Consider the following 16,558-nt stretch of genomic DNA (forward strand, 5'->3'; position numbering starts at 1 on the left):
CACCATTTTCCCCTCCACTTTCATTTCTTTTCTCCATTTAGAGGCAAACCTTCCGTCTCCAAAAGCTTCCATCTCTCACTTCCTGATGCCGTTTGCCACCCTTTAGCCTCGACCCCCACGGATCTGAGTGCTGTCCATGTGGGGCTGGGGATGCTCAGCCTGGAAAGAGAAGGGGCTGGGGAGGCCTCCCTGCAGCTCTAGGAAAGATGGGCACAGAGAGGAGAAGGCTTTCAACTGCAGGAGTGAGATTGAAGTTGGATCTAATGCAGCTGCTCTTTTCCACTCCGGCTGCTGGGCCACTGGCCCAGGCTGGGCACAGAGGCTGGGGATGCTCCATCCTTGGCAACATCCAAGGCCAGCTGGGAGCGGGGCTCTGAGCAACCTGTTCTGGGGGAAGATTGCTCAGCTTGGAACAAGATGGTCTTTAGGGTCCCTTCCAAGCCCAAGCACCCAGGGATTCCATCATTCTAGCATCTCCCTTGTCCACTTCAGCCTGGGCCTGGGCTCCTGGCACTGATGTCACAGTGCACGCTCCAGCTAGAACTTCCAGCATCCAGCAACGGCCACAACACAACCCTTGGCTCCTTGTGTCAGCACGCTCTTCACCCTGCTCCAGGCCTACCCCTGTCACCTTGTTGTCACCTGCTCCCTCATACCCCCAGCAGTCCCAAAAGCTCCCCGTTGAGTGCATTTTGCTCTCCATCCCTGCAGGATGTCTGCATTTGCTCCAAAGAAGGTATGGTACTATTCCACGGAGGTGGACACCCCGCAGCTGCATGGCTGGGCTGGAGCTCTGTGGGATAGTGTGGGAAAGGGACCCCACTGGGAGATTTTGCTACCTCTGCAGGCTGGCACAGACACAGAGGAGGAGATGGAGGTGGATACACAGATGGATACGGACGAGAAAATGGAAATGGATGGAGAGAACACCAGAGAGGAAGAGATGGATGTGGATGAGACAGAGGAAGAAATGGAGGTGGACGTGGAAGACAGTATTGAGGAGATGGATATTGATGTAGAAGACGAGGAGGAGGACATGGTGTTGGGATGAAGAGCGATGCCAGCAGCAGAACAGGCAGGTGCTCCCCACAGGCAGAGTGGGTCCCCTGCTGCCAGCCTGGGGCTGGGCTGGGCACTCCCTGCTCAGGGACACGCTAGCCCATGAACTGGATTCTGCTGGCCATCCCTGGCCTGGCCTGGGCTTGCTTTGGGCCACACAAGCCCTGTTCCAGTGCCTGGGCCACAGCCCCCAGCCCCAGCCAGCCTCACTTCTGGCAGCAGAGTCCCACTGTGCCAGTGTCCCAGCCTGGCAGCACATGGAACCACCCCTCCATGCCTGACTGCACTGACCGTGCTACTTGTTTTTCTTCCAGGACTGAGGCACATCCCGGACACAGATGCCACCCTGCTGTATATACGTTTTACAGTTGTTGTGTTCATGATAGATGTTTTAGAGTTTGCTTAAGTGTTCTGTAAATACATTTCATGTAGTTTTGTTAGATATGTTCTTAGGTAAATAGGTTCTATAGTTTGTTGTTGTTCTTGTTACCAAGGCTTGGATGTCCCTGCGGGAGCTGGCACAGCCACCCCAGGAGTGGGCTCCCTGTGCACAGGGGGTCCCACTGACAGAGCTCACCCTCTCCTTGCAGTTTCTCTGCACACACTTGGTAGCTGGAGGGGCAAATCCCAGTGGGCCCTGTCCCATGGCATCCCACATGGGAGCAGGGCTCAGCCTCATCCATGGCTCTTCCCTGGCTAGCCCCAGGGCTAAGGAGGCTGCACTGGGCTGCGGGCAGCCTGCTTCCTGGGCACCCTGAGGGGCTGGAGCCAGCCTGGAGGGAGCCTCAGCACAGGGGCCTCTGGCCTACATGCACCAAGATTTCCTTTGGAAACCCCCTCTCTCACCACACTCTGCTACAAGCACAACATCAATTGTTCCTCCTAGTTAAAGGGGAGACCTTAATTGGCACAAATTTGTCCCTTGGACTTTCTAGCACAGCAAATGTCAGCACTTGTAATCCCTGTTCTGCACTCCCTGCTCGGGCACCAAGACATTGGAACCTGCCAGAACATCTTGAATTAGCACCAACCTGCAGAGAGCTACAGGGGGAGAACCTACCCCCAACCACACAGGGACATTGATGGGCTGGGGCAGAGCTGAAACTAAAGTATTTTAATGCCAAGAGACAGGATTTTTTATTGCTGAATTCATTCTCCCAGGACAAGAATGAAAGCTTTCAGTCTCCTCACCTGCCACACACGTCTATTGCCAAGGTTTGCTTCTGGGTTACGACTGATTTTTATTCATCTCTTCACAACTCTGATGCTCTTCCTGCCTAAGGTACAGAGATGATATTTCAGATATTTCAGAGCCAGGTGAGCTCAGCACAGCTTGTGCAACACACAGAATTTCCAGACCCACAGATTCAGGCCATGCAAACTGATACTTTTTCATCTCTGTGCAAAGATCACTGCAAGGATGTCAGTGATGTGCCACACACTTCTCAGAGCTGTCCCTTCTATCCAGCTCTCCCCAGTCACTTCACACACTTCACTCCAAGCACTTTCTGATAGAATTCAGTAGCAGATGGGATTTCATCCTGGCTTTTCTTCCTTTTCTCCTGAGCTGTCTCCAGACACAGTGTGTGGGCACTGCAGCAGCATGAACGTGGCACCTCCCTGACACAGAGATTCATGTCACAACTTTTCATCCAAAGCAGCAAAGAAATGATTCCCACTGGCTCCCACACGGCTCCCTGGCAACTTTGTGCTGCTGCAGCTCCAGCACCAGCCCTGGTGCACAGCAATTTCAGGAGGAGACACACCAAAGGAATCAGCCATTCCCAGAGAAGAAACATCTGTTTGCATGGCCCAAATCCCCACAACACTGCAGACTGTGCTGACCCTGCACACTCTGCATTTGCACTTCAGCCTCTGTGCCTCACTTTTCCTCTCACTAAAGTCCCCCCAGTTTCCCTCATGCTCACATTCCCCAGAGAATTCAAAGCAGCATTAGGAGCAGGGAGAGATGATGGGAGCTGTCCCAAGGCTCAACAAAATTTCTCAGGCCTGACAATTCTAGCCAAGGACAGAGGAAAAACCTGCATGGAAGAGGTGTGAAATCAAAGCAGTCATTAAATTTAGGTAGAATGAGAGAAGCTGAAGAGGTTTTCAGTGTTTGCAACAAGATTAGCAGCTCCAGGCACAGGAGGGATGCGACATTTTCCCCACTGTAACAACTCTGGGATGCAAATTGCATCTCAAATCCTTCTCCCCAGCTCTGGGACTTGTTCAGCCACCCACATGGTGCTGAATTTTTCAAGCAAAGTGGAAGCTGGTCAGAGAGGTGGCTTGCAAATCCAAATCACAGAGGACAGCTTGGAAGCAGCAGCCAGAGCAAAGAGAGGCAGAGCCTGGCCCTGGGGTGCAGCACAATGTTGTGGTTTAGATTTCCTAATTTTGTTTCCTGGCCAATGCACCAAATAAATGTCATGGTTTTAAAGCAGCAGCTAAAAAATTACAAGAAAACTTACTTATTTCTTGCTGTGAGATATACATTAGAATAAGAGCAAAAGAGGCTTAAAACTTTAAAGGAATAAAGAAAGTTTTTTAACAGAACTACAAGAATAAGAAAACCAGAATAACTTCCAGAAAACCTCCTTCTCCCCCACTACCCAACCATTCCTTTGTTCACATGACAACATAGAAACAAAAAACTTGGAACTTTGGTGTTTAAAACATTCCCAATTCCTGCTAGAGTCTTTTCATCAGCTTTGTAGAGAAACAGAAGTCTTCTTCTGCTAATCTATGGAGTTTTTCGCAAGAAAACCATTTCTGTTATAGCTTTCTATTTATCTGATGCCAGCTGCCTGGAAAAAATCTGTCAGCAGTTCACTCTTCCCATTTCACATCACTCTGAGGTGTGTATGGGTCAATGAGTCTAGGGGTGTCATTTTTAAGGATGAATTATTCAAAGGCAAAAGTTCTCTTCATCTGTCTCTGTGAATCTCCCTGGAAACAGAAGTTTGCTCTTTGCCTCTCAAAAGGCCACAAATCTTCAACTATTACTTCTCCCTCTGTTTCAGTATCTCACAGCATCACAATCGCTTCACTATTTGCTCTAAATCCACCCTTTGAACACTCCATTCCTCCCAATATACTCTGTCATGAATTAAAGGAGCTCTTTTTCAGAACACTATTGTCCATCTCCATAGCTTTAACAGAAAAATATTTCAGCTTAATTAAAGCATCTCCTTATTCTCTCTTCCTCATCTAAAACTTAACTCTTTCCTTCACAGTCTTTGACGGTTTTATGATGTCTTCTTCATGTTGATTGTCTCTCTCTCTCTGTCTCTCTGGGAAAAAGGAGTAATCTGTACGTTTTATCCAGGTAGTAAGAGTTAAAGTCTTGGAAAGCTGCAGATGTTGATGGTGTCAGGTTTCAGTTCAGCAGCAGAAACTGCAAACCAAGCCAGGCCGGCCGGCTCCGTTTCTCCCCCCCCGCCCTCTGCGGCCTTGTCCGGCCTGGAGGGGGGAGGAGGCCGAGACAGAGCCTGTTACCTCGTCAGAAGCCAGAAACCAAAGAGAACAAGAGAGCCCTGGCTTTACATCTCAAGGTGGTGTTCACAAGTTGATCTCACTTTTCAATGGTCAAAACTGCTGTCAATTCTTAGAAATGACCAATAATTGGTCACAAGAAAAGACTCCCATCAGCCTCTCGCAGCTCCAACTTCCTCCCAGCTCCCAAAGCTGTCTTAAAGGTAAAGTCACCCCATGACACACCTGTCTTCCAAAACGAAGACAGATGGGGAGTTTCTCCATCCTCCTTACCTTTGCAGGGCCGGTAGAGGTCTTGATTCCCCATGCTCTTTTTGTGGGGCTTTTTGTGTCTGTCCCCCTCCAATATGGGGGGGCTCGAGTTGTGTCTGTGCCCCTCCGACTTAGGGGGACAGGGGATATTTGCTGCCCCCTTTCTGCTTCTGGGAAGCCTGTGCGGGCTCTTTGTCCCCCTCTGATTTGGGGGGTGCCAGTGTTGTCACCATCCTGGCAGCCCCCAACCACTCTTTGACCTTTTCCAGACCAAGGGTGTTCTCTGTCCCGTTGCAATTTGCGGGGCTGGCACAGCCACAATTCCCCTCCTCTTTGGGGGGGCTGGCAGTCTCCCCTTCCCACTCGCACTTGGGGGCTACTCTGGGCCCCATTAATCTCTTATTTTGGGGGGGTTGGGTATTTATCTCCCTTCAGTTTGGGGGGCCCAGGGATCGTCTCCATCCTCCTCCAGTTTTGAGGGGCCTGGGAGTAGTCTCTGCCTCTCACCGATTTGGGGGGACTGGTGCAGGCTCCACCCTGCTCTGATTTTGAGGGACAACCTGGAGGAAAAGCATCAAAAGCTTGACAAAGGCTGAAGGGAACGCTCTGATTACCCCTTTTGCCAAGAGGTTCCCTTAGCTGAAGTTGCTAACAAGGACCAGACTCGCCAGCCCGCAGTGGCTTTCGGGTTGTTTTATTTCCTGGGCCCTCAGTCCTGCGTGGGACACGGGAACTGGCTGCTGCAGAGGCTGCGGCAAGGCATCAGAAATGCCCGCCCAACACCCAAGGATGGTAGAAGATCTGCTCCAGCACTGGCCGATCCATGGGGTGCTTGGACAAACACCAGCGGATCAGATGCTGGCACTCTGGGGAGAGAAGGCAGAAAGCAGCGCTCACTTGCAGAAGGCTCCTGCCCAGCTGCTCCCGGTGCCTGCAGAAGCCGGGCCACGCTGCGTGTGCTCGGAGCTGCCCTGGGCGGGAGAGAGGCACGGCAGGATAAGCTGTGGCCTTGATTGGGAGGTGGCCCCTGCCTGGACCCACCACCGCTGTTTGGCATCCCTGGGCCCGCCGTGCTGGGCCTCGCACGCTGAGCCCACGCCCGCTGCCCGTGGCCATGTCCCACCCTTGGCCCCGGCCATATCCCTGCTTGCCACGGCCCGCTCTGTCCCGCTGTCCCCGCTCACTCACCAGCTCGTCCCACGGCAGGACCGTGTCCTGGGCCACGCACTTGATGGCCACCTGCAAGCCGTGGAGAGAGGGGGGCTGAGCTGAAGCCTGGCTCCAGGACACTTGCTGCTCCTCCACCTGCTCCTGAGATGGCTCCCCTGGATCAGGCTGGGCTCACACTTGGACCTGTGGGCTTTCCCTGGCCATGTCAGTGGTCAGGGTTGCACCCGTGTTCTTGAGGTTCAAGGGTCCAAGTGAGCTGGGAGACCTGTCCCTGGGCTCTGCACCTTCTGCAGGCTGACAGGTCTGGCTGAGCCTCTCCGAGGGATGGAGGCTGTCAGAGATAGCAGAGGCTCCTAGCACCATGGACATTCTCTGACAGCCTGAGCTTCTTGCATGGGTGGCAGGTGTTTTCTGCTGTGCCATCCTTGCAAGGGTTGAGGCTCACCCAGGGATGATGAATCTTGCTGGGAGCAGCCTCCTGAAGGGATGGCGGCTTCTGGAGAAGCTGGGCGAGCCACAGCAGGACACGTGGCCTCACTTCATTAGCTTCTCCAGTTCTTTCTACATCGCCTGCCACATCCCAAAGAAGAGCGGCACAAATGTCCCATTGTGTGCCCAGTGCCGGATCATCACTTCCTGCAGCTCTTGGGCCACTGCCACGCAGGGACTGCAGCTGCAGGAGCTCTCCAGAGGGCTTGCGGGAGCACCTGGCCGCTTGCGAGGGGTCGCCCGAGGCCTGGAGAACCTGGGAGCTGCAGGGGCTGCTCGGTTCCTCCATGAGCCTCTGGGCCTAACCCTGGGGCGCTTCCATCTCCTCCTCGTCTGCTGCCTCTGTGGTTTCCAGTGGCCAATGGCCCACCAGCCACAGCAACCAGCAGCAGGACAAGTGCAGGCATCGGGATGCCACCGTCACACATGGCTACGGCACGTCCCATGGTGACTGCACTGGCAGCTGCGGGGGCTGGCCCGGTTTATATAGGGCTGGCGTGGTGATGTCACAGTGCTGTGGCCAGGACAGCTGTGTGACATCATGGCCCTGCATCACCCCAGCGCTCAGCTCCTTTGTGACATCACGGCCCCACCCAATTCAGGGATCACACAACTGGCTCATCCCTGAAGATGAACATGGCCGGGAAAAGCCTGGAAATAAGAACCGGAGCTCAGCCCCTTGCAATGAATCCTTCCCTGGAGCAAGTGGCAGCACATCAGGAAGAGTGCTGCTGCCACCTGTGTCAAGCCCCAGCTCCCAGAACGCTGCAGCGGCACCAACTTCAAACAACCACTACCCTGTGCCAGAGAAGATCCCCCAGAGACAAAGGGAGGAGAAGTTCTTCTGTCTCTGGGGAGATCTCCTGAAATGTCTGGCAAGGACTGCAAGAGTTTTTTCTTAGCAGCTCACCAACTTCTGCAGAGCCTCTGTTGTAAATCAATCAGGATATTCCAAAGAGCGCTCATTCTTGTCCCACTGCTCTGGTCTTGACTGCCATAGGGTTCCTTTCTTCCCAATAGCTGGCACATGCTGCGTTTGGATTCAAGATGGGAATGCTGTGGTTCAGTCAGGGGTGGTTTCTTTTCTGCTGAGGAGGGCTTGCCCTTTTCCAGGACTTTGCAGTGTCCCTTGGTATAATGCATGTTTTCCACTGGGAAGGGATGGGTGAGATGCAAAGAGGGATGGAAAGAATGCATTAGAAAACCTGCACTGTGTCTGTGTCCGTGTTTGTCAGGTGACCATTCACATCCTGGAAGGGGATGATGTAATTTCTATATTTTTTTTATAAATGTATTTAACAAGTCAATTTTTCTTGTGTCTCACATTTTTGGCCACCTTCATCTTCAGCTGAGCTTTCACTGCACCAAATTTCTTGCTACAGTGGCAAGAAGCATCTCTGTATTCTTCTCCTGACCTTCATTCCTTGTCCTCTACCCGTCCCGTCCCGCACCAGGGAGCGGGGACCTTCCTGGGGCAGATGCAGGAGGATATCCAGGACAGTCATTGCCTGGGACGGGTGTCAAGGAGATCCAGGAGGGTGCAGTGTCCAGCTCTAAGTCCTGGGACACCCTGTGCCGTGCTCCCAACAGCCCCGATTTTCAGGAAGGAGCCACAGCAGCCTCCTGGCCATCCATGGATTTTTCTCCCAGGAATTCGCTGTGGAGCTTGTTTCTGTTTTCCTGCTCTTTGTGAGCTCCTGTCCACATGGCATGGAGCTGGAAGAGGTGGGAGGGGGCAGAACACACAGCTGGGGAACTCTTGAGGGCTGCTGTGTCACTGGCACCCTGCTTTCCTCCTCTCCTTTCGTGTAGCTGTGGGCCGGGACGGAGCATTTTTCTGCGGGAGCTCACGGTGCCCTGGATCCCTGCCCTGAAAGGGGAGGGCCTAGAGCGGGCATCTCTGCCCTGCCCCACGCAGCCAGGCTGTCCCACAGAGCTCCTGCAAAGCCCTGCTCCTGCCCGCCAGGGCATTAATTAGCGAGGTTTTAATGAGGGAGGAAGGAACGGCGTTCCGCTCCGAGCCGAGGGGGGCGAGGCCTGAGCGGGGGGCGGGGCCAGCGCTGAGGGGAAAAAGGGCGGCAAAAGGCTCAGCCCTGCTGAGGGGAAACGTCGGGAAGGAGAAGACAGAGTGAAATTGCTGGGGAAAAGGGAGACATGCACCCCGAACGGTGGCTGGGGAAAGCTCCACACATTCCAGCCTGCATAGCCCAGCCCCAAACCCAGGGGAAGCCCTGGCTAAAATCCAGGATAAACAGTGCTGAGGATCCAAGGAATCAGAGCCATGATCCGTGTGGAGAGTGCCCCTGGCAGGAGGAACGTGAATGGAAGTGAGCGAGGCTGGGGCAGGAGGGTCAGAGCGAGCAGAGAAGGGGGAGCCTCTGTCCATGGCAAGGCCCAGGGCAGCCCTGTCCCGGCAAGTGGGCAGGGAGCGGATCCTTGAGCTGCTGCACGTTTGTGCTGCCCTCGCTCAGCCGGGAACCCCCTCATTGCCCGGGGGGAGCTGGTGGCAGTGGGGAGTGGGAGAGGAAAGAAGCGGAACACAGCTGATCTGTCCTACAGCCACATGGACTGCAATGCCGTGTTCATGGGCTGTGCCAAATGGCTGCCCTGTTGGGAACAGAACCAGAAACCTCCACCAACATCCTAATTTACTGCTCTAGAGAAAGAAAAAATTCCCAACTTTAATTCCAGGGAGGATAATTTAATATCTCCTTGGCATCTGGAGATCTATTACCTGAATCCAGTCATGAGTTTCCTTCAGGTCTTCACCCTCAGGACCAGTTTAAAAGACAGTGGGGTTAAACTCTTTCCCACTTGTTAAATCTGGATCATCCCGTTCTGTGAGGGACTTTCTTGGTTGCCACAGCCTTAACTTGCTGTGAGGCTTTAAGGATTAGAGAGCCTCCTACTCTCCTCACTTACCATTAAAGCTGTGGCTGCACAAGTTTACAAACAATGGGGCCACCTCTTGCCAGGTGGTCTAACATTTTAGAAAAAGGGGCCATTGGTCTTCAAGAACTGCCCTGTAGTGTTTTGCACTAGAACTCCTTTGGCCTGCTTCTGTTCAACACCCACATAAAATTCAAATTCTTTTTCCCTGTTTGGAAGGGCTAGGGCAGGTTCTTCAGTTCATCTGCTGTTTAAGACTTCAAAATTCTGACAGTAGTTTTGCCCATTGAAAAGTGACATCAACCTGTGAACACCACCCTTTAAAAGTTAATCCCGGGAATTTCTCTTTCTCTTTGGTTTCTGGCTTTTGAAGAGGTCACAGGGCTCCAGTTCAGCCTCCTCCCCCCCAGGTCTGACAAGGGCACGGGGGGAGCAGGGCTGGCCGGAGTTCTGCGGTTCCCGGCGGGGGATGGAGACTGTGAAGTGACAGGAGCCCCTTCCCAGAGGGAAGTACTCCCATCTGTACTACTGGACTGCCCTGACTGTCAATCTTTGACTTCTTCAAAGGGTCATTGCTAAACAAAACCTTGGTTTTGCCTGCTGACATTGCTGGTCAGGCAGTGTCCCAGGAGATGCTCTTGATGGTTTCCTCTTTTCCTGGTCATGGCACTGGAGGAGGTCCAGGCCCAGGTGATGCCACTGAAGGAAATGTGCCCTCATCCCAGGGACGCTCAACACGGACTCCCCCAGCCCCTCAGTGCCTCGCTGCTGGTCACAGCAGCCCCTGCCTGGCTCCTGCCACCCACACTCTGGTCAGCCCTGCCTGCTCCTGGACATGGGGCTCAGCCAGGGCTGGTGCTGTGTGGGCTTTGCTGGTGGTACCAGCTGGACACTGGGGTGAGAGCTCCATGTCTTTATTGGAACAGAAGAGCTGTGCTGGGCCCTGCCCTGGCAGGAGGGACCCACCTTCAGTCCAGGCCACAGAGCAGGGCGGGTCCCTTCAGGGACACAGGGCCTTGCTGTGGGTGCTGGCAGCATCTGCACAGCAGCAAGCTGGTAATGCAGCTGTGCCAGGGACAGTGGGTATGGGCATGGAGATGTGAAATGTGTGGTGCAGGTGTCCCTGAGGGAGGTGTTTGGCCTTTCTTGTGAAGCTGCAGAGGGGCACCTATTGAGAGAGGAGATGGCTGAGGTCCCAGCTGCAGCTGGCACACAGGGACCCTCCTGCACAGCGGGAGATTCTCACTGTGCTCAAAGATTCCCTCTGAAGCCTAAGAGGGGAGCTTGTCAGAAGTCCCGAAAAATATCTGGGGAAAGGTCTTAGGTTAGTTGTTGAGACGAGGTACAAATCTCCAGCGGGAAAAGAGCCTCTCCAGTAGGCTGGGTGTTTTGGGGTGTCTTAGTTCTTCCTAGAATAAAGATTACCAATTGAATGCAATTTCAGTTTTTATTCTAGAAGTGTAAAATGTTCCAAGTTTTTCTGAATTCTAAAACTACCTTGAAAAATCCAGAACTACTAAGGAAATAAGTAAAAAAATGTTTGTAGATTTCTCTCTACAAAAAATATTTCTAAATATTTCTAAAAGTTTCAAATTTCTAAGAATGAAAAGCAAAGACAAAATGGGGTCGCCTTTACAGAATTCTAAAACTAATTTGAAAAATTCTAAACGACTATGGAAATTGGGAAGACATATTTGGGGTTTACTTTCTACCAATAATAATTCTAAAGAGTTGTAAAAGTTTCTAATTTCTAAAAATGAAAAACAAAGTCAACATGGTGCCCCATGCCTGGCTGCTGCCTGCCCAGCCAAGGCTGTGGCCAGCCAAGCAGCTGTGCCAGTGCTGGTGGTACCAGCCAGAGCCCAGAGCAGAAGCCCAAAGGTGTTGCTCAAGCCCTTCCCTGGCAGGAGGGGCCCACATTCAGGCCTGGCCAGGCACCAGGGCCAGCACCTGCAGGGACAGAGGGTCCTGTTCTGGGTGGTGGCGGCACAGCAATAAGCTGATAATGCAACTGTGGCAGGGACAATGGACACTGGCTTGCAGATGGAGGATGACAGGTGCAGGTCTCCCAGACTAACGTGTTTGGCAGGACATCTGGAGGTGCAGAGGTGCTCCTGTGGAGAGAGGAGGTGGCTGAGGCCCCCAGCTGCCGCTGGCACGCAGAGACCCTCCTGCACAGCAGGGCCCAGAGCGGCCAAGGCTCCCCAGCACGGCTGGAGCTGCTGGCACAGCTTGGCCCAGCTGGACAGCTGCCCCTCAAGGCCCTGGTGAGCAGGGGATGGCTCTGGGCAGGGTCCCTGGCCAGGAGCGGGCCCCAGAGCGCCTCTGCCTTTCAAGGGCAATCTCGTCCCCGCTCTTTCTCCTGCCCACCTTGCTTTGCCTCTGCCCGCTGCTCCTGGGGCTGCTCTTGGCCAGGCAGCCTCAGTGGCAGCCAGCACTGGCTGCAGCCCCAGCGGGCTCCCCAGGACAAGGCCCAGCAATTAAGAGGCCAATTAAAGGCCTGGGCAGCAGCAGAACTCTTGGCAGAGTTATTTGGACAACCACTGACTATCTACAGGTCTACAGCAGCCTCACTGGGAATGTTTCTATTCTACAATAGACTTTCAAAAGAAGTTGTTTGAGGGAAAGGTGAACAAAACACTCACCGTTTTCTCTTCCAGCAATACCAGATTCCAACACCACATAAAACGAGTAAATGCACCAAACAAATCAGGCCTGCCATTACTTCTGGCCAACAGCGTGTTCCCTGACAGAAACCTCTTCCGATGTCCTTCTGGGAATTGGGAACACGTGTTGTGGTGCTGGCTGCATCTGTGGGAGCAATGGGCAGTGAGAGCCCGTGCTGTGCTGCGCTGCTGAGCTGGCAGCATGATGGGTATGTCCAGGATGTTCTCTGTTTCCCCCAGAGCTGGGGCCTGCAGGCACCTTGTTGGCCCTTGGCACAGGCTGTGCCACCCAGCAAAGCCCAGAAGGCCGGGAGCAGAGCCCGGGGGACAGCACAGCTGCTTGGGCAGTGGCTCCTTCCAGGGACACGGGCCAAACCCATCCCTGAGCAGCCACTGCCACCCCTGAGCCTCCCTTCTCCATGACATCTCCCCCAGCCCAAGGGGACAGAGCCAGGCCCTGTCAGGGGCCAGTGCAGCCCCTGCCCAGTTGGGAGCCAGGGCTGGCTGTGGCCCTGGGCTCGTGGCAGGGCTCCCGCTCGGGGCTGCTCCTGTGCCTCGGGCCTCTGGGCGCTCACGGCTACCTCTGGGAGCAGCTGCAGTGGGATAGATGTTGGTGCATGAGTCCCATTTCCCAGGAGCTGGAAACGAGCTCCAGAGGCCTGGAAGCCGAGGTGCCTCCAGCTTTGGCTGCTGCTGGGTCATGCAAGGGCCAGCCCTAGGGGAAGAGCTGCTGGCACACAGCCCCGCCAAGGGCTGAGCCCAGCACAGCAATTACCTCCTGTGTCTGGGCCTGTGCCTGGCATTGCCTTCTTTCCTGCCAATGAGCCACTGCTTCCTCTGGGAAACGTCTCCACCTGCATGGTCTTTTGGTCCATCCCTTGAGAAAGGAAGAGGCACAGCTGAACCAGATGGAGAAGTTCTTGATTTGGGTGCTGGCATTTTCAGGACCTCATGCTTGTCAAATATGGGGATAAGGTTCAAAAAATGCCTTGGCTTTTGGGCCAGGGCCAGGGCCCTCCCTCCTCCAAAAAGCTGCCAATTCTGAGCAGTAGTGAGGGGATCGTGCAGGGTGAGGGCACACACGTGCACGGCTCTGTCCTGACACCTGCAGCGATGCTGCCCTGGCTGAGCTTTGGGCTCTGAGCTGGCAGCTCTCCCAGGGGGAAAGGCCTTCACCTACCCTCGCCATCTCCCCGAGCCTCAGTCCTGGACGTGGGTTGGGAAGCCAGATCACCTTCACCAGGAGGGTTGGCTGCAAGGAAAGGCAGGACAGAAGAGCTCCCGTGGCTCTGTAGGACATCCTCAGGCTCCCTGGGGCTGGCAAAGGAGCTGCACAAGGCACAGCCCTGGGGCACAGCCCCTTCCCTCTCTGCTCCTCTCCGTGGCTGCACAGAGCACATGGAAGGAGACACTGGCATTGCACATGGGAAGAAGATTGACAGCTAAATGCTCCTTCCTCCCACTGACAGCGATGCTGGGGGATCACTCAGGGCTCCAGAAGGGAGCAGGGCAAGGCTTCCAGAATCCTTCAGCCCTGAGATTATGTTAAGGGATATGGCACATGAGTGAGCTCTTGCCACCTTGACATTATTCCATCAGGAAAAGCACATTGAGAACTTGCCTCGAGCATTCTCCAAGTCTTGCCAGCTGTCATCTAGCCGGGCTTCCAGATAATCCATGTCCTGATCCCAGTCTAGAAGCCAGTACAGATCAGAACCACGTCCATGGTGCGCTGGGGTCCCCTTCTGCCTTAGAGAACTGGGCACTGCAAGGGGTTTGGGTTAGATCATGAGTACCAGATGTCAGTGGACATGGCCAAAGCTGCAGAGGGGCCTGGGGAGCTCTGGGCTGGCTCTGGTCACTCTCCACCCTCTTTGCAGTCCCTGTGCAACATCCCTGGTGGGGGGTGACAGGGCCAGAGCAGGGGTCCTGTGGGTTCTCTCAGACAAAACTCCCTCCATTCCTCCTGCCCCTTCGGCCTTTTCCCCACCCTGGGCACCCCTTTGCAGCCCCTGCCAGGTTTTGGGACGTGTCTCCCATGGATGGACCCCAGCAGGACTGCTCAGTAGCCGAGTGCCCTGAGCCTGCTGGGGATAATTCCTCTGGGCTGTGCCGGTCTTGGCCGGGCTGTGCCTGCACTGCCAAGCAGCAGAGATGGCAGCTCAAGCCTCAGCAGGGCTCAGGCCCAGAGGCACAGCAATTACCTCCTGTGACTGTGCCTGGCATGGCCTCCCTTCCTGCAGCAGAGGCTGCCCATGGGCCACTGCTTCCTCCGGGAAACGCCGCCTTCAGCACAGCCGCTCTGTCCACTTCTGCAGAAAGGGGCAGCTGGATCAGATGGAACCATTCCCCACTGGGGAAACTTCAGGAGGCAATGCTTGTCAAAGGCATGGTTAAGGATCAAGAATCCCTGAAAATTTTTTGGCATTGGCCAGGGCCTACACTCATCAAAACAGCTGCCCTTTCTGATCTACCTGGGGACCGAGAAATTGCAGGGGATCTCAGTGTGAGCATGACCCCTGCTGCACTTTGGGCTCCCTGCCTGCTGATGCCAAATGCCTTCCTGCAGAGGCTGGGGAGAAGCTGCAGCCAGGCCAGGCTGGGAAACAGCCCTGCAGGCCGTGAAAGCAACAGTGAGGCAGCGAGGCTGCCATGGATTTGCTTCCCGCTGTGCAAAGAAAGCCCCTGGCTGCTGAGTCTCAGGAGAAGGCTGAGGGACATGGACCCACCTTGTCCTCCCTGCAGCATTTCCTTCAGCATTTGCGGAGTGATTTTGGATGGCACATGGAGTTTCTGGTGTCCTGCAGCTTTGTTCTTTCCACTTGGAGGCCCTTAAGTGAAAATAGTTCCCCTTTGCAGGAATGGATCCCAGAAAACCAGTGCTCAGCCTGTGGGGTCAGGAGGGACACACCACTCACCCCTGCGATGGGAGCCGGGCTTGCGTACAGTTACCAACCCAGGAGCTGGGAAAGTCCTGCCTGCAGACACACCTGTAACTCAACAGCCACAGAAGCTTCTGTCACCTCTGCTCATCTGCACAGGCAGCACTGAGCCACGGGAGAGGTGAGGGGATGGCGCAGGGTGAGGGCACACACGTGCACGGCTCTGTCCTGACACCTGCAGCGATGCTGCCCTGGCTGAGCTTTGGGCTCTGAGCTGGCAGCTCTCCCAGGGGGAAAGGCCTTCACCTACCCTCGCCATCTCCCAGAGCCTCAGTCCTGGATGTGGGTTGGGAAGCCAGATCACCTTCAGCAAGAGGCTTGGCTGCAAGGAAAGGCAGGACTGAAGAGCTCCTGTGGCTCTGTAGGAGATCCTCAGGCTCCCTGGGGCTGGCAAAGGAGCTGCGCAAGGCACAGCCCTGGGCACAGCCCCTTCCCTCTCTGCTCCTCTCCGTGGCTGCACAGAGCACATGGAAGGAGACACTGGCATTGCACACAGGTAGAAGATGGACAGCTAAATGCTCCTTCCTCCCACTGACAGCGATGCTGTGGGATCACTCAGGGCTCCAGAAGGGAGCAGAGAAAAATTTCCAGAATCCTTTAACCCTCACACGACCTTAACAGAAACGGCACATAAGTGAGCACTTTCCACCTTGACAGATTATTCTGTCAGTACAAGTGGCAATTCAGAACTTACCTCCAGCATTCTCCGAGATTTTCAAAGTCTCATTCACCAGTGATCCCAAATAATTCAAGTCATGTTCCCAATCTAGAAGGAAGCACAGATTAGAACCATGTCCATGGTGCGCTGGGATCCCCTTCTGCCTTAGGGAACTGGGCACTGCAAGGGGTTTGGGTAAGGCTGTGGGAGCCAGATGTCAATGGACATGGCCAAAGCTGCAGAAGGGCCTGGGGAGCTCTGGGCTGGCTCTGGTCACTCTCCACCCTCTTTGCAGGCCCTGTGCAACATCCCTGGAGAGGCAGCAGGACCAGCCCATGGCCCCTGGGGACTCTCTCCCTCCCACAGAGGAAATCCTCCCTAAAGCCCTGTGGAAAACCATCCCCAACTCTTCCCAGGAGAAGGAAGTGCTGTCCCAGGAAAGGGAAGCCAGGCCGCGGGCTCACCTGCTCCCTGTGCTCGCTGCGGAGCAGCCTGGGCAGCCCTGTCAGGCAGGGCCACTGCCAGGAGGAGCAGGAGGAGGAGGCGCAGAGCAAAGGCCATGGTGCCTTGCCCTCTGCCAGTCCTGCAGCTCTTGCTGCCACCACTGTCCTGACACCGCTGTCCCAATGTCAGCACCGCTGCTGCCGCCGCCGCTGCTGCCGCAACAGTCGTGGTCAAGGACTGACTGCTCGGTCCTCGTGGTGCTGTGCAACCACGGGGCTCTGGGACCTCTGTGACCTCAGAGCCTGCTGTCACCTCAGCCTGCTGTCACCCCACAGGCTGCTGTGACCTCATGGCCAGCGTGGAATTGTGTGGGGAGTGGGATCTGCCTTCTTCACCAGGGAGCTCATCCTGCCCAGCAGCTCTGCCCAAGGGCTATGACAGGGTCCCAGCCCAGCTGATCCCACAGGCTGGGGGATGAAGGGATGGAGAGC

General features: G+C 54.9%; 1 protein-coding gene and 1 long non-coding RNA gene across 3 annotated transcripts; both read right to left on the minus strand.

Moving 5' to 3' along the window:
- Positions 1-5,487: 5,487 nt before the first annotated feature.
- On the minus strand, positions 5,488-8,433 carry LOC147645866 (uncharacterized). Its single transcript, XR_015282098.1, has 2 exons — positions 5,998-8,433; positions 5,488-5,675 (listed from the first exon to the last, which is right to left on the minus strand). It is a non-coding gene; the product is annotated as an uncharacterized LOC147645866 (long non-coding RNA).
- Positions 8,434-10,790: 2,357 nt separating this feature from the next.
- LOC147645867 (uncharacterized) lies at positions 10,791-16,389 on the minus strand. Of its 2 annotated transcripts, XM_086874173.1 has the most exons (11): positions 16,088-16,389; positions 15,660-15,731; positions 15,216-15,287; positions 14,942-15,013; positions 14,753-14,854; positions 14,228-14,335; positions 13,645-13,788; positions 13,204-13,275; positions 12,799-12,900; positions 12,003-12,168; positions 10,791-11,471 (listed from the first exon to the last, which is right to left on the minus strand). In XM_086874173.1, the coding sequence occupies exons 1-11, from the start codon at positions 16,182-16,184 to the stop codon at positions 11,246-11,248; spliced, it is 1,233 nt and encodes a 410-aa protein (XP_086730299.1). In that variant the 5' UTR covers positions 16,185-16,389; the 3' UTR covers positions 10,791-11,245. The 2 variants fall into 2 exon arrangements, with proteins under 2 accessions (XP_086730299.1, XP_086730297.1); XM_086874171.1 differs by lacking the exon at positions 14,228-14,335 and having other exon boundaries at positions 16,088-16,308.
- Positions 16,390-16,558: the final 169 nt, after the last annotated feature.

This window comes from Cyanistes caeruleus, unplaced genomic scaffold (assembly GCF_971803275.1).
Source record: "Cyanistes caeruleus unplaced genomic scaffold, bCyaCae1.hap1.1 HAP1_SCAFFOLD_153, whole genome shotgun sequence".
NCBI lineage: Eukaryota > Metazoa > Chordata > Aves > Passeriformes > Paridae > Cyanistes > Cyanistes caeruleus.

Bases quoted from the DNA above. Each gene is read 5' to 3' on its own strand.
- LOC147645867 (XM_086874173.1), bottom strand. From the start codon at position 16,184: ATGGCCTTTGCTCTGCGCCTCCTCCTCCTGCTCCTCCTGGCAGTGGCC. The intron at 12,901-13,203 runs GTAGGTGAAGGC...TCCTTTCTCAAG, and splicing joins GGCTCGGGGAGATGGCGAGG to GGATGGACCAAAAGACCATG. The intron at 11,472-12,002 runs GTGAGTGTTTTG...CTCTCTCCACAG, and splicing joins TATTGCTGGAAGAGAAAACG to GAGCACCTCTGCACCTCCAG.